At 43.7% G+C, this 15,688-nt stretch overlaps 1 protein-coding gene across 4 annotated transcripts in view; it reads right to left on the bottom strand.

Annotated features, from left to right (window-relative positions):
* Nucleotides 1-39: 39 nt before the first annotated feature.
* MAPKBP1 (mitogen-activated protein kinase binding protein 1) overlaps nt 40-15,688 on the bottom strand; it is a 103,945-nt gene continuing 88,296 nt past the window's right edge. For 2 of the 4 annotated variants that reach the window (XM_074824170.1, XM_074824171.1), the window contains 7 exons: nt 14,692-14,837; nt 14,042-14,212; nt 13,083-13,161; nt 11,219-11,529; nt 9,399-10,460; nt 6,063-6,148; nt 40-5,062 (listed from right to left, as the gene is read on the bottom strand). In XM_074824170.1, the coding sequence (XP_074680271.1) occupies nt 4,769-5,062; nt 6,063-6,148; nt 9,399-10,460; nt 11,219-11,529; nt 13,083-13,161; nt 14,042-14,212; nt 14,692-14,837 (2,149 nt within the window). In that variant the 3' untranslated portion in view covers nt 40-4,768. The remainder of the gene's footprint in view (nt 5,063-6,062; nt 6,149-9,398; nt 10,461-11,218; nt 11,530-13,082; nt 13,162-14,041; nt 14,213-14,691; nt 14,838-15,688) is intronic. The other 2 variants (XM_074824172.1, XM_074824173.1) reach the window with 2 other exon arrangements.

The raw sequence follows: 15,688 nt of genomic DNA, 5'->3' as shown, positions 1-15,688 counted from the left end.
CGGGGCGCGAGTGGGTCGCGCAGCTCAACCGCGGCTCGGTAACAAATGATCACATTTTTATTGAAACGGTTTAAGACACAGAGTACAAATGAATACAGAGTTAAAAACAGCTCCCGGGGGAGGGTGGGGGAGCCTCACAGTGCAAAAAAACCCAACAAACGATTTTTATTATTTCTTTTTCAAATAATTAAAAAAAAAAAGACATTTTAAAGGATTATTTTACCTAAAGCCAAAAGTATAAAAACACACATTTATAAATAAAGGAGGAGGGATATATTTTTTTTTTAAACGGCTGAACGAAAAGGGTAGTGTTGGAGAAGAGGGGTGCCGAGGTGCCTGCCTGGTGCCTAGGGCGCACAAAGACATGCGGAGTGGACATGGCTTATTCCTAACGCTGCTGCTGCCCCTCCGCGCTCCACAGCAGGTGACCCAGACGAATACAGTCCCAGCTGCCCCCGAGTTACTCACACACAGGGTCTGCAATCTGGGACATGCTGGGCTTACCCGGAGAAGGAAGCACCTGCTCACTCAGGGGCTGCTAATCTAGTATTTTAATGAGGTTTTTGTCATTCAGTATCCAACGGGGTGGGGTGGGGGGGAGACACCGTATACATGCATGAATTTACCAATGGTGTTTAAATACCTGTATTTCATTTTTTCTTATATATAACTATGTACATATTCTTTCTCTTTAAAAAATTAAGTTTGTATGTTTCTACTCCCGCAAACGTCCCAATTCCTCTGAGTCACGATGAAGTCTGCAAAACGGGGGACTGGGGAGGGGGCTGCTGTAAGGCCTGCCCCAATCATCACCTGGGAGGTCCCATGGAAAGGAGAGGATGACCTGAGAGAGGAGGTGGAAGAAACACAGACTCCTATACACACAGCTGCTCCGTGCTACTGAGGGATGGGGAGGAGGAAGGTGTTACCTGCCTGCAGCAGGAAATAAAACAGAAAGAGTTTGTGGCCCTCTGAGGTTGCAGCCCTTCCTACTGCACCAGTTCAAGAGAGCCCAAGAATGAACACAGGGGTCCCACAGGCAAAGTAATACTATTTACAAGATCGGGGGGGGGGGGGGGGGGGGATGGGGGACTGATGAACGGACAAAAACAAACCAACAAAAAAACCACACAACAAAACCAACAACTATTCTCATTTTGACCAGGAATGTCGGGTTGGAGGGGACAAAATGTATGTGAAGAGGATAGGTAGGTCCAAATTATTTTTTCAGGCTTTATCTTAAACAAATAACTTGTCTTAATACAGATATCTGGTTGTGGTATGCTAACACCCACACAAACCAGTAAGAGGGATAGACTCAAGTTTATTACCTCCTCCCACAAGCCTCTTCACTTCCCAGGCAGTTACCATTCCGTATTTCTTTACATGGCCCAATGGACAGCCTGTGGTGAAACATGTTCACAAGGTGCAACAAAATGTAACACATTTATGCTCTCTTTGTTCTGTAAACTAGAATTTTTAGGAGTATTTCCTACTGCCAGCAATAGGAAGTTAGCAGGGAAGAATCAGTTGGATCAGTCTCAAATTATAAGGAGCAACACTATCTCCTCACCCCTCTCAGCAACAAACTTGTGGCACCAGCACCTCCTCTACTGCACTTCTACTACTCAGTTTGCAACATCCAAACCTTGGGCAAACAGCTCACAACTTTGCTGTTTAAGAAATAGTTACTTAGAGGACAGCAAGCAAAGAAACAAGAGGCCCAACAGGACATATTTTTTTAAAAAAACCCTTCCAATTCATTCTTCAATTACAGCCCACCATCTCAGTCCTAAATCTACTTTCCTGAAGCCTTTCTGTACTCTATCTTTCACAGGTATTGGCCAAACAGTGTTCCTCAGGCCAAGACCACATCTACCTCTACTCTGTTTTCCTAAGTGTCCTACATATACTACTCTAATTTATTTGAAACTACACAACCATCCTCCAGCTGATCTACTTGCCCGACACTTCTCTTACCATCATTCTGATCAGATTTTACCTCTGGTTTCCCATATGCAGCCATAACCCAAAGCAAAATCCATTCCAGGAAGCAAAACCCACTCTGATCAGCTTAAAAATCAGATTTGCTTCACACGACTCATTTCTGAGGAGCTTTGTTTCATATCTCTATGCCAGCTTCACTGGTTGTTGCTCTTTACCTTAATGGATATTTCATTCTTGCCACTGGCTCTTCTGTATCATCTCTGACCCTTTTTGTCACTACCTCAAAGTTTAAATAATAAAATGGAATAAAATTGCACAGGGAAGTAATATAAAGGACCCTCAAACCCTTATTGACAGTACCAAAAGATACCTGGGTTGAAGGGACTGCTATTTTACCTGAGTGTCTTGTGGTCCCAGCACAGCAAGAAATTTCCTGTATACTAGGACATATGTTCACAGTCTGAAAGTGGAGGAACTAATCACCTCAAAAGCAAGCTTGACTGACACCAACTCCATCACAGACCCAACACGACTGCCATCATACGTTCCACTCGCAGCATCTCCAGCACACCTTTTCACTCAAGAAAACTGCCAGAAATTTCCTCTCTGGTTTTCAACTTGCCTTCCTTTGCAAACCCTGCCTGTGCAAGAGAAGCTGCCCATGGGACCGAGCACACCAGCTGATACAGTGCAGTGCAATGCCAAGACAGGACTAGAAAATAACACTTTTAAAGTTTCAGTACAAGTCCCTGGAAGGAAAGGTTAGCAAGGACACCTGGAACGTGATTGGGCAGATTTAAATTACAGGCAGAAGCAGCTGGAAAGCTCTTGAAATGCTCCCCATACTGCCAAGCCCTGAAGCACTCGGCAGTGGTGATCAGCCAGCAAACCTCTTAAGGGGAGAGCAAGAACTGCAGATTACTCAGCCCTGGAGTTATCTGGAAGAAATGGGTCATCCTACACCAGCCTGGTCAGCCCAGTAGAAAAAAGGCTGCACTGCAGATCTCCAGTCACAGAAAGACAGAGAAGTCAACAGACCACACTTCGGAGTGCCACAGGGTTTCAGAGAGACGACAGCCAGGACAGTAAAATGAAAGAAAATTGCTTCAAGCCTGTAACCTGTGAAACCAAGTGACGTAGTGTGGCTGCCTCTGAGTGAATTCCACAGATCCTAGCAGTCTCTCTCCTGCCAAAAGCTTGTTGCTTGCATTAGTTTCATAAACTGGGATTACACTGCTCTGCCTTAAAATAAATACAAGACAGACTGGAGATGGAGGAAGCAATAAAGCATTTTGTGTATCTGTCCCTGTTGTGGATAGGAGTGGGAGTATGGGGGAAGGTGCTAAAGAATTTCATTGGTTTGAAATTTTTTTTTTCTTAGCTTATCATTGACCAAAAAAACATCACTGGACAGTTTTAAGCCACAACAAACACAAGTTAGCATGGGCTTAGAGAAGCTCCACAGGGTGAGAAGAGTATTGCACACACAAATGCAAGAAGGGAAGATTTTCTGTTTCTCAGACCAGTAATTCATGAAAAGCAAAGAGTCTGGGGGCAAGGGAAATGGTGGTAATCTTATCCCAAAATATCTTGTTCAAAGTTCTTGGGAAACCATTTTTATGTGGGTAGCTGAAACAGCTTTACAAAAGGTAAGAGAATCCCAGCTTTCTTGGGATGTAAATATTCTGTTTTTCTGAAAAAGCAAGAAGAAAACATTTTCCTATCACAGTGAAATGAACAAATGACATGGATGAGCCGTTGCACCAAAAGACCTCCCAAATCCAGAGTTACACTGTAAGAGATGGAAACCAGCTTTTCCATGTCACTTCTCAACAAACAAATCATCATCCCAAATTTCCCAGTTATGATGACATCAAAGACAATCCAATCATGAAAGGTGGCCAAAACAAACTTTCATATTTGTATCTAAATCCCATTTTTAAAATGTCTGCAGAAAACCCAGTCTGAAGTATCAGTAGAACGTCAAATTCCAGATTAAAAATACCACTGCTTAATTCATTAAGTAATCTCCAAAGCATGGTCCAAGGGTTGCAGAGCCTTCCCTCGGAGGTCAATGCAGATAAAATACAGTGTGGGACTGTCTTGAAACAAGAGAAAAGCAGACAGGGTCGTCATGACAACAGTAGAATTATTCCAGGTAACAAAACTAAAGCAGGAAAAGAAAGAACAGCAAGACAAGATTTAAGCAGAAAACAGTTCATTAATTGCACAGACACTCCAGCCTGTCTCCCTATTGGGGGTTTATAATACAGAGATTGTTTCTCGCTGGGATATGGCAAAGGGATTGACAGTTTTTGTTAAAGGACAAAGATAATAGCCACAAATGTGACATAGAGTAACAGTCAGAAAAATAAATTAATAAATAAACCCATAAAAAGTCTGCTTCTTGATTCTCATGAAGCCTTGGAGAAGAAGGGATTGGCTTCACTTGAACTCCTTTGTTTTTAGTCAGCAGTTCAGAATTTCTTGGATAAACCGGATTCTCATTGTTTCTTTAGGTGCCAAACATTCTGACCTCCTTGGCTATGAAGAAATTTCAAGGCAATTTCTCCAAACTCTTCTTTCAAGACTTTGTCTAGAGACAGGAAGTTGAAGACCACTGGGGAAAAAATATTAAAATTGTGGCCAGCACATTGCTAAGAATTAGAGCAAGTCAGTTGTAGGGGCCTGAGGAAATAAATTTATAAAGGTCTCCCCACCAGCCCTAGACCAGTGCGATGATAGCATCAGTCTGAAGCTCTCTGTGGTCCTCTTCTTGGGATTATTTCCACGATTCACAAACACCTGAAAGTCACCCCTCTTAGAGTTTTTTGTCCATGCGTCGTTCCACAGCTTGTAGCAACAGCTCTGAGTACTGTTCCAGCAAAGCTAGTGTCTGCTCATCTCCCAGACTCTTGGGACTCGGTAGATTGGCACCACATCCCTCATTCAGTGGGCTAGTGGTATCTTGTGGCTTCACCAGTTCCTCCTTAACTGCTGGAAGCTCTTCCTCATCCTTCAGAGAGTCCAATTCTTTCTTCATTGAGGAGAATGTTTCTGTCAGGAGGCCTGCTATTTTATCTTTGTCAGTAGAAGACTCTCTATCATTTAACACCTGAAAATAGAGAGGGGAAAAAAAAAAAAGAATGCATTGGGGTTTAGGTAGAGCACCAGTTAAGCAGTTTCAGCCCTTCAGGGAAGTGAAGCCATAAAGATTTGCAGACCATTCAAGTGTCCTTTTCTTCAACATTCAAGACTGCCAATTTAATCCTATAGCAGGGCATGCATCCAATACTGCTAGTCACACAAAGTCCAGAGGCATTACTCCAATAGGATAGAGATGAGAAGCACATTTTTGGGTAGTGTTCCCCTTACACTGGGCCTAAGGAGGTGCTGTTTCCAAGCTGCAAGCACAGGGCCACGGTTTCCATTTCTTCCTGTCTGCCCAATGCAGCTGGTCACAGGAACAGAGCACGATCAGCGAGCTAATGCAAGCGCTAAGGCCAGAGCTGCAGAGGACCACATGGCAGCAGCTCACTGTGGAAGCTTCACGCTCATTGCAGGAGGTTGACAGATCAGTGCTAAGCAAAGCAGCAAAGAGCTGTTATATTGCTCTGCATGGCTGGTCTGGCAGCGAGAGGGACAGGCGAGTGGTTGCATGTTCCCTCTCACAGCTAGATTCCTCTGGTATCTCACATTTGATAATCCTTTTCCCCAGCATCAAAGACGGAGAACAGATGGGGATAATAAAACTTAAAGCTCCTATGATATTTCTTATCTCTGAAGCACTGTATAAATATTAACTAATTCCCTAATACCCCTTTGAAAGAGAGCATGCTGTTATCTTCAGTTTACGGATAGGCTAAACAGACCGAAAAGTGAACTGATTTGCTCAGAGAGCCAGAGCAAGCCGTTGGAAAAGTCAAAAGTTGGAAATCAGGAGGTCTTGCCTCCCCAGTTCAAGCTTAAGGTGCAATCAAGTGGACAACAGGCAGCTTGTGTCACTGAACACCCAGTCAAGAGACCAACTTGAGCCAGTAAGCACATACATTCGATGCTCACGGGCTGCAAAAAGCCAACCTGCTGTGACAGAGCCCGTGTCTGAGGTCACTCACCATGCGGTAAAGATGAATGGCTTTGCGCATGCTGTCCTGGAGCTCGGATACCACGTGCTCACACTGCTCTACACTGATGCACGATTCTGAAGGGGAGGAAAAAATAAAAACCCAAACTAAGGCACAGACACGCTCCAATATCCACGATCTCACAGTTGGGTAAGAAAACATCATTTTTTAAAATATATATTTGAAAGAGCATGTGCACACCCTTCTCATTCAATTTTTAGGGCTGGTTTGAGCCACTCATTAAACCAGCAAGTTCTACATGAGCTTTCCTTCATACTACCTAGAGATGCTGCTTGTTTCAAACATTCCTATTTTTCCAGTCTGTAGCCTCTCCAAAGTCAGCAATGGTTTTTCTCAGATTGCACATTTTTGTTACAGTCAAGAATAGTCACAGATTACCCACGCCATTCACAATTATAATTAAAATCAAGTTCAAATGAAGGCTTCCAGTGGCAAAAGGGACTGATCTGAAGAGCCTCTAATTTAGCCTCCACCTAGTCAGAAATCTAGACGTTCCCCCTCATATATCCTTCTGCACAGTGTACAACTAAGCGCTGAGGATGAAGGATTATACTGAATTATTACAGCATTCTCTAGTCAGAACTGAGGCCCGGAGAAATGTTGACAAAAATTCAATCACAACAGAATCACATTTCTGAGCAACCCAGGATATGCACTGCTGATACACCGTAATTTGAAAATGAAAAATAAAAGCAAGCAACTGAAGCACACCATTTTCTGCCTGCCCCCACCAGATATTATCTCCAAAGCATCAATGCGAGTTGAAGGCCTGCAATGTTTTAATAAAATAAACACTTTCATGAGTTAGACATAAACCATGAACAAAGACATAGACGCACACACAATCTGCAGTTATCTTCGATTTGCAAAGGCCTGGACAAAGGCCATTTGACTTCCTTTAGTTACCTAAAAACAAAACTTGGTCACATTAATGCTATTATTTCTGCAATTCTAAGAACATCATCTTTGAACAGGCTGGAGGGGACCTTAGCTAATTTTATGAATACATCTAGATGATGTATAAACAAATACAGCTAGAAAAACATCTATTTATACATAAACAAACACATCTAGAAGAACAAAGGGGCATGAACAAGTAATTCCATCTGCATTCTTTGTTCCCAAATCACCCAACCTTGTAGAGTTTGAGCACAGTGGGCTTCAGTGCAGTCCAAGATTCTTGCCTTTTATTTTTTTTACTTTTTTTTTTTTTTCTCCCCCCCTCCTCCCCTCTTTTTGTTTTAAACCCAGCTGTTTCTTCTCATGCTCATTTCTGGATTTCACATCTGATCACGCTTATGCTGGTCTCCAGCTCTGTGAGCTGCCAGTCTGGAGAAAGGTCACAAACATAACATAAATGCTTGAGTAACAGGCATTTTCTGCCTCTCGGGTGTGCAGAGCAGAGCTCTTCAGAAACCAGCAGAGAATATTAAACACAGCAACAATATTAAGCACACCTACAGCATTTTAGCTGTAAATGTCAAAATGCTTTAAAAAAACCAATTAAGTCTCTTCATCTGCAGCTGTTATACAGGCAGGAAAATGGAAGGACAGAAAAATTCAGTGGAAATCCAAAGTCACAGTGCAAGTCAGAAGCAGAACAGGTCCCTGTCAACCCTGCAGTTCTAATCTAAACTGCCACACTATGATCTTCAGAAGCCACAGTAAATTGTTCATAGCAATATCCAGCTTGGATCTAATCAGCTTTTCCAACATCTACCACTAAAAATCTGGGAAACATGGTCTGCAAGAAGCTGATGGCTGACAGCTGTCTGCTGAGAAAAAAAAAGAAACTGGGGATCCACTGTTCTAAATCATCCTCACTCACTAAAGGATGCTGCTAAATATTCTGTCAGGGTACACTATGTATTGGGAGGTGCTTTAAAAAAAAAAAAAAAAATCACTGCTGCAAAAAAATTGCTCTTTTCTGCAAACAAAGATTCCTAGCAACTGACCAAAAGCCATGTGACATGGAGCTTGATTCCTAAGTCTGGAAGAGGAAACTCAGTCTAAAGAGTAGAGACAGCTGCACTGTTACTTCTCTGCTGTAGAATGTAATTCCACAGCTCCAGGCTGCATCTGCTGTTGGAGAAAACCTCACCCCTGTGGGGGTAGGGTCTGAAAGCTTCAGACACACTGGCTGTTCTACAGAGAGCTACCCTATGCTGTAAGAACAGCAGGTCCCTCAGACAAAACACCACATTTCCTGAGTGTTTTAGGCTTAGGGTGATACACTTAGCAGTGTATCAAAACCAGATTATCCCTCCGCAATGCTTCAGTGCAGAAATACTGCACTTAACCATTGTGGCGAATGGTGGAGCAGCCTGGCACCATGGAAAGGAACTGGTCAGAGGATTACAGAGGTGTCCCTTCTCAGATAAGAACAATGTTGCAAAAGGGATTAAAAACTCTGCACTGTGTAGCTCCCTGAAGGTACAAGGTATCAGTGCAGTGGTTAACATCCAGCTTCCTACTACAAGACTCAGCTAAGTACTTCAGGAAAACGTATTTCCTTTCAGGTTGTGACACAGAAGAAAAACCTCAGGACATTTTAAATTGTGTCTTCTCTGCCACTGGAGGTTTTCCTGCCTTGGAGGGCAGGATTTTTGCTTCAGTTGTAAGTTACCTCCTAGTTTTCATTTGATTGAAGTACCTTAAACCAGGGCCTGTAACAGATCCAAGAGCTGTTTTCAGCAGGTAAAGCAGTTTCCCACCTCATACCTTTTTCTCCAAACTGGAGATAACTCAAAAATTAATCCATGTTCTTTATGCTCAAACCCAAAGGCTAGGCCTGCACATGCATTGCATACCCAGTTGGCAGACATGTCCTCAAAGCAGAGTGATAGCAGCACAGAGACTTCCCCACTCTCACAGGTGGCTACTGCAAGGAACTCACCTTGGTCAAGTCTTATCTCACGTGAGAAAACTGTATGCAAACCCTTCTGGACCCTGCACACCCGCACATTAACAAAATGCCAGGCAGCTCAGCCTTTATAACTTCACCATTATTTGTGCTTGCTAGGTTCAGCTAGCACATGCTGGCCTGCACCTTCATCTGCTGGTCAGACATGCTCCAAGACGGGCACCAGGAATGTAACCTACACACTCATGGGGATTCCCAGCACGTCAGCTTTTAGCATTGACCAGAAAGAGGTTTGAGCCCCTACAGGTAATTGTACGACTGAAAACATGGGAGTGCTGAGATCTACAAAACATTCAGCTAAAAAGGGACCTTCAGACATAAGACCCAGAGGAAATGGAAATTAAAGACTGAGAAAAAGATGTCAGGTTGGAGAAGTGTCTCACCATTGAGGGGATGGCTTATGGAACAAGACAGGTGCAGACAGGACGAGACAGGCCAGAAGCTGGACGTAAAGAAATGTGATGGAATCATGAGGCGGTTCACAAAGACAGGAGACAGAAGGGGGAAGATAAGAGATGGGTATCCATGCACACCTGAGACCTGTGCCGAGGCAGTTATGGATGTAGGAGACCTCGGCCTGATGGGGTCTAGTGGGCAAAGTCCGGACGGGTTGTCTAGCACACAGGCGATGCCGGTGATCCTCTCCCTGCTCCTGGGCTGTGTGCCCTCAGGAGACCTTAGCTGCCGGCCCTCTGACCACTCCCTCGGTTTCGGATTAGTGACCCCTGGCTCATCCTGGCAACCTGTCCTTGAGACTGGACTCTCCACTGGGCTCTCCTTAGCAAGTCCTGTTGGGATCTCTCTACCAGGAACCAGAGACCCAGCAGTTTGATTATCCCTCTTGGAGGCTCGGACCTCAGGAAAAGAGGGTTTCTTTTTACAGGCCCCAGCGGGTGACTGCGGAGACTGTGGCTCAAGCAGGGTTTTTGTTTTGGTAGTGGGTGAGAAGGAGGCCAGTGTGGGTCTATCAGGCAATGGCTTGGGAATGTCAAGAATCAGATGTGCTCGGTTTGATGATGCCAACTTGCTGTGGAAGGACTTGGGAGATGAGCAGTTTACAACTGGCTGAAGTGCTGGCTTCACTGGAACATTTTCTTTCACTGGTAGCTTAATCTTCTCAGCATCTGCTGTGGAACTAAACTGTGTCTTCTCTGCCACTGGAGGGCTAGTCCTCCCATCAGTCAACATTTCGGTGGAGTAACCAAGGTACAGATTTTCCCCTACAGATATGCTCCTTGACATCTTAGCCCGGAAGCTGGTTGTGGGGTTCATGTAGGACTTTGGTTTTGCAGCCCTGACATCTTTAGCCAGCAGAGCACCAGATCCATCCATCTTCAACGTACCGGCTGATAACACCCTGCAATTGTTAGGTCTGGGATCCTTCTCAACCACCAAAAGAGTCTGAGGACGCTGCTTGGCAGAGGATATCACTCCGGGACCCTTATCTGTGAAAATTAAACAGACAAACATACCAAAAATAGACAAGAGCCTGCAGTGAATTCCAAAACTGGAAAGTAACAGAGCTGCTCCAGCCTATGCACCTGAGCTCAGCCCCTGGGAGAGGTGTACAGAACCACTAGGTCAGGTTAATAGCACCAAGCCTCAGCAGCTTTCTTTTTTGCCCATCCCTCACCCTGCTTACACGCTGCTGCTTACCTGAGAGAGACTTGTTCTTAAAGTGTACGGCCAGAAGACCTCAGACCACTGTTAACTGAGAAGCCAGATGAAGCAGGCAAACACTTATATATGCTGTTGCTGTTTATTTTTTTTAAAACAAACTGACACTTATTGATGGTTCATGAGTTGATTGTTTCAAAAACAGAGTTCTCTCACACAGAGGGCATGGACACAGTAAGCTCCCTGTTACTGTCTCCACCTTCCCTCTTTCTCTCCTCCCCACCCTGGGGAGCCTTCAGTCTTGGCCTGGAGCAAACATCCACAGCAACAGATCATTTCTTTGCAAATAGTTCATTTCACCCTTGGCACTGCTCCTCCCACAGCTGCCAGACAAATATCAGAGACTGATAATTAGGAGACCAGCATCTGCATTACAAATTAAAAATACTTTCCCTTGACAGGCTAAGAGTTAGAAGACACGCAAAGCCTGCAGCTCAGCCATAAGCTTAATTTAAATCTCTACTCAAGCTCAAATCTCCCCATTTCATTCTTGGGTTTATACCACCATTCCAACCTGTGTCCTTACCCTCATGAACAAGGTCGTGAACTGACTGCGCCTTTCTCATCGCTGCATTGACAGGGCCTTCTGGAAAGGATGCAATAACCCGTCCAGGAGCCATACTGACTCTGCTGGCCTCCAAAGCTGATCTGTGTTTTTTCTGGGCATAAACAGCCCGATTTGAATTTACACTCTCCAGGACCTGGCTGTTCTCCAATGCATCACCAGGATGGCTGCTGTCATTTTTCAACAGGTCTGGTGTAAACCCATTGGTCTGGGCAGGTGGCTCGATGGGCTTTGAATCCAGTATCAGATTTGATGAAGACAGTGACAATCGTCTAGAGAACACGATAAAGAAATCCTAGTTAAAACAAGTATGTTGCCCTGGACAAACAGGCACATGCATTAAGCCAGTTTCTCTGGGAAAAAGACCCCTTCCTTGTATGGATGTTTGTAAGCCAAAAATGCCCTAGGCTGTTACCACCTCATTCTACTCATCCCTGAAAGCACTGGTCTTCAGGCATTTGACCTCAGGCAGCACAATCACAAATAGCATTGGGTCACTGTTTCCAGGAAGGACGCTGTAAAAGGTGAAGGCAAAAGAGAAGGAAAAATTCCAGGCAGAGGGAAGACTGGGCAAAGTCAGGTCAGGTCTCTTCTCTCGGCATATTACTAACAATGAAAGCTTTTCAATTCTAAGATACCCTAAGAGAAAGCAATTATACTTTCCTAACACTATGAAAGCATAATTACTAGGAAACCTGGTCAGTATCTTCAAGAGCAAAGCCTAATTTCCTCTTCTTCTCCACTTCAGACAAGCACAGTGGGCTTACTTCAGAAAGGATGCAACTTCTGCCAACATCTGGCATGTTTAAACAGCTGAACAGATTAAAAGCCCAGAGGTATTCATAACCTAAAACCACCTCTCTTGTTACATCTCTAGAGCACCAGTAACTGCCTTCACTCACCATTGCAACTCTCCAGAAGCTTAAACAATAGCTAACCACTGGCTTTCTTCCCAAACATACAGTCCCAACGTGAGACAGACTAAGAGGCACTCCTGACAGCAGCAGCTGAATACAGCAATGACAAAAAAAAATTTCCCTAACATGGTGAATCTAGACGCAGCTGGTGAACTATAGAAGATGTACCCAAATCTGCTCAGTCCTATACAATTAAATTAATAAGCTGAGATTTCAGGTTGTCATTTTAGAGGCATACAGGAGTATTCATTTGTTTTAAACATTTATAAACCCAAATCAACAAAAGTATTTATCCCATTTTTTGTTTGGGTTTTTTTGTGCCTTTGTTTGTTTTGTTGGAATTTTTTTTAAACAAGGGAAACAGCTTGGAGAGGCCTTTTGGGGTGCTTCAGGGTTGAGGTTTTTTTGGAAGGATAATATCCCCATGGGGCTTTGTACGAGACACCAGAGCACCCTGTGAAGGCGTAGGACTGAGGAACAAAGCTGAGTAAGAAAGGACTGTAAAACAAAGGAAAAGTTGACAAGCCTACTTTCATTGTCCAAGCTGAATGAAATGCAAAAGAATAAACAGAGCATAAACAGTGAAGAGTAAATTAGATGATTAGCGATTCCTCAATCAAGGCATTAATTGTGAAACAAATAAGCACATTGCTGAAAGAGGAAAAAGAACAAAACAACAGTGTTGCTTTGGGAGGAAATAGAACAGCTAAAGTGACACAGGACAGCCTGTCCAAATCACAAGGGTCTGCAAGCAGCAGCCTGCCAGGTGCTATGCTAACACTTTGCTGTGCCCTGGCACACCAAGGCCACAAGTTTGTTCAACTATTTTGACCCGGGGCCTAGCACAAAACCTACTCACACTAGTAAAAATAGACAGACAGAAACACTCAAAACGAGTAGAGCCATACCTGAGAGCCGGGGACTGGGAAAGAAAGCGAGAGGAAATGCTGAGGTTTTCAGTTCTTTCCAGATTCCTACATGAGCCACCTAAAAATTTTGGATAAAGGGGAGAGAAAAAGGGAGCAGTTTAGTTACAGAACAAACATTCTGACACATGCATTTTCTTATCACAGACACTATCAAATGTTCCACCATATCCAAGGGGATTTTTTAAGCTAAAACCACACAGAATGAAATTATTTCATTGCCTCTGCCTTTTCTGTTCTACTTAGGATTACTCTGCCTTAAACTGCTACTCTCCCTAAGGGTATGCCTCCTCCTTTTTTGCTTCCCTTTGTGTCCTATCCTGCCTGTAGGACTGTGAAGCACTGGCATCAAGAAGAAAACAAACCCATCAAAGGAGAAAGGAAAAAAAAAAAAAAAGAAAACAGACAACTCACATAGATATTGCTGCCTGCAACCATTATCAATTCTAAAAAGATATGCTTTGTTCTGGAGTTTGTCGATAAAGACTAACCAGCTCCTTTGCCACTCAGATGTCTTCTCTTATTCTCTCCCTCCACCCAGCATTTCAGTCTTTTCTTTTGTGGCATTTGTTATGCCTTAATGTACCACTAGAGGCCACTACACGTCACCAATGGGGGGGGTGAACATACAGCTAGTACCTTCATATACAACAGGAAAAACTAGTCTGGGAACAAGAGAACGGGCTCTTCAGGATTCCAGGGACAATACTTAACGCAAACTGACACAGACCCTGATCTTATCCACACAAACTTACACACAGACCAATGGAGTTAACAGATGTTGCTCTTTTTTAGGCCTCTCTACATTGGTTCCCCATTTTTGCCCCCTTGTACTCACACACCCATGAAAGCCTAGGAGAACTTGTAGCCTGGTTTGATTTATACAGGGGACAAATCTGGAGTAACCTTACAAAGTCCCCCCACCAAGCAGAGAACTTTACCTTTTCCATCAGTGCTGCCCAGGGTCCCAAAATGCTGCTTGAGGAACTTTTCCCGATCGGGTGTCTGGGGGATTTCTCCCTCCGGCATGCTAGTACCCACATCCTCCTCTCCTTCCTCTCCCTCCAGGTCTGAGATGCCATCCACACTTAGGGGCTCAGTGCTTTCAGAATCTGAGAAGAGGCGAAAAACCCTGATGTTGTAATAGCATAATCACAATAACGTTGGCGAGGTTAAAAAAAAATATTCAGCAAATTGAACGTAGAAATGTTAAAGCAAAAGTCGGACAGCATTAAGTGTATTCTCTAATCTACCATATCCCACAAACAGCATGGCCTATGGGATATTCAATACTAAACCTGCCTCCTTACCTAGCAAGGTAAAAGAAAGCCAAAGGCGCACAAGGAAAGTGCACTTTAACCAACTCCTGCTTCTACAGTGCTTTCACTGAAGTGCCTGTTCAAATGCACCTGCATCTTTATAGCAATACTAGCGAGACCAATAGGAGTGTGACCTCAGTTCAGCTCATGAAGAGGATCAAGTATTAGAGATCAGGATAGCAACTGATAAACACGGCACAGAACCACGCCAGCAAGTTTCTGCCGTGTTCCACAGCACATATAAATACATTTATAAGGCCTTCATATCTTACCTTCATTTGGATGGTCTGGACTGGACAGGCGACTGCTGCTGTAATCTACAGAGCAGGCGCTGTCGGGACTGTGTTTGTCTGGGCATCCATTACTGTGGTAGCCTCTACTTAGCTTCCCATGGGGCAATGCTTTTACCTGGAACTCACTACAAGAGAGACAGGAAAGATACAGCACTAGAAGAGATATTTGTTTTACATGTAAAGAAGAACATACTAACTTTAATAAGGCCTTACCTGTGTTAGTAACACCTTTGATTAAAAAAGTAAAGCTTTAAAGAGAAAAAGAAGTTGATTTCTCTCATCATTATACAGTATATTTTTTGCATTTCATTAAGCTTGGACAGTGAAGTCTCAAGGGGACTGTCTGACTTTCTGGGTGTTGTCAGTTTCCCGTGATTACCAGGCACCAGCACAGCACTGCCCTGCCTTGATTTCCAGCACAGATGAGGAACAAGTGTAGAGGTCTACAAAATGAAAAAGGGACTAAAACCAGGCCTATACCTGCATAATAGAAAAACTCCAGTTTGCCATGGATTTTAGCCCTAATATACTATTTTTCCATGTTTATGACCTCCTGCTTTGAGCAACTTGCGTTGCAAAATAGAGAAGATTCTGGGTTTGAGCAAGACTAATTTACTGAAGAATGTCATACAACATTGTAGGACGGGGTTCCTGATTTCTGTTGTGATTTCACAAGTCTTATTTTGTCAAATGACACCAGCACCATTCTTCTGCCTGATGCCTGAGGACTTAGGTTTTCCACCTTATGGAATACTTTGGTTTCAGATGTACTCCAATGCAAGGTAGGATGCAGAAGACACTCAATGGAACTGAATGGCAATTACCCCTGGCAGCTTGCAAACTCTGTATACTTTGAGATGTATCCAGTCTGCATTCAACATCACCAGAGGGCCTCCCATTCTTACATGATGGAGCAGCACATGGGTCTGCTCGGTCCAAATGTTATCACAATAAAATTAAAAGTGTAAATAAAGAG

Source organism: Strix aluco, chromosome 4 (genome assembly GCF_031877795.1).
Source record: "Strix aluco isolate bStrAlu1 chromosome 4, bStrAlu1.hap1, whole genome shotgun sequence".
NCBI classification, from domain to species: Eukaryota; Metazoa; Chordata; class Aves; order Strigiformes; family Strigidae; genus Strix; species Strix aluco.
Note: the sequence above shows the minus strand (reverse complement) of the source record. Positions and strands in the feature narration are given on the sequence as shown.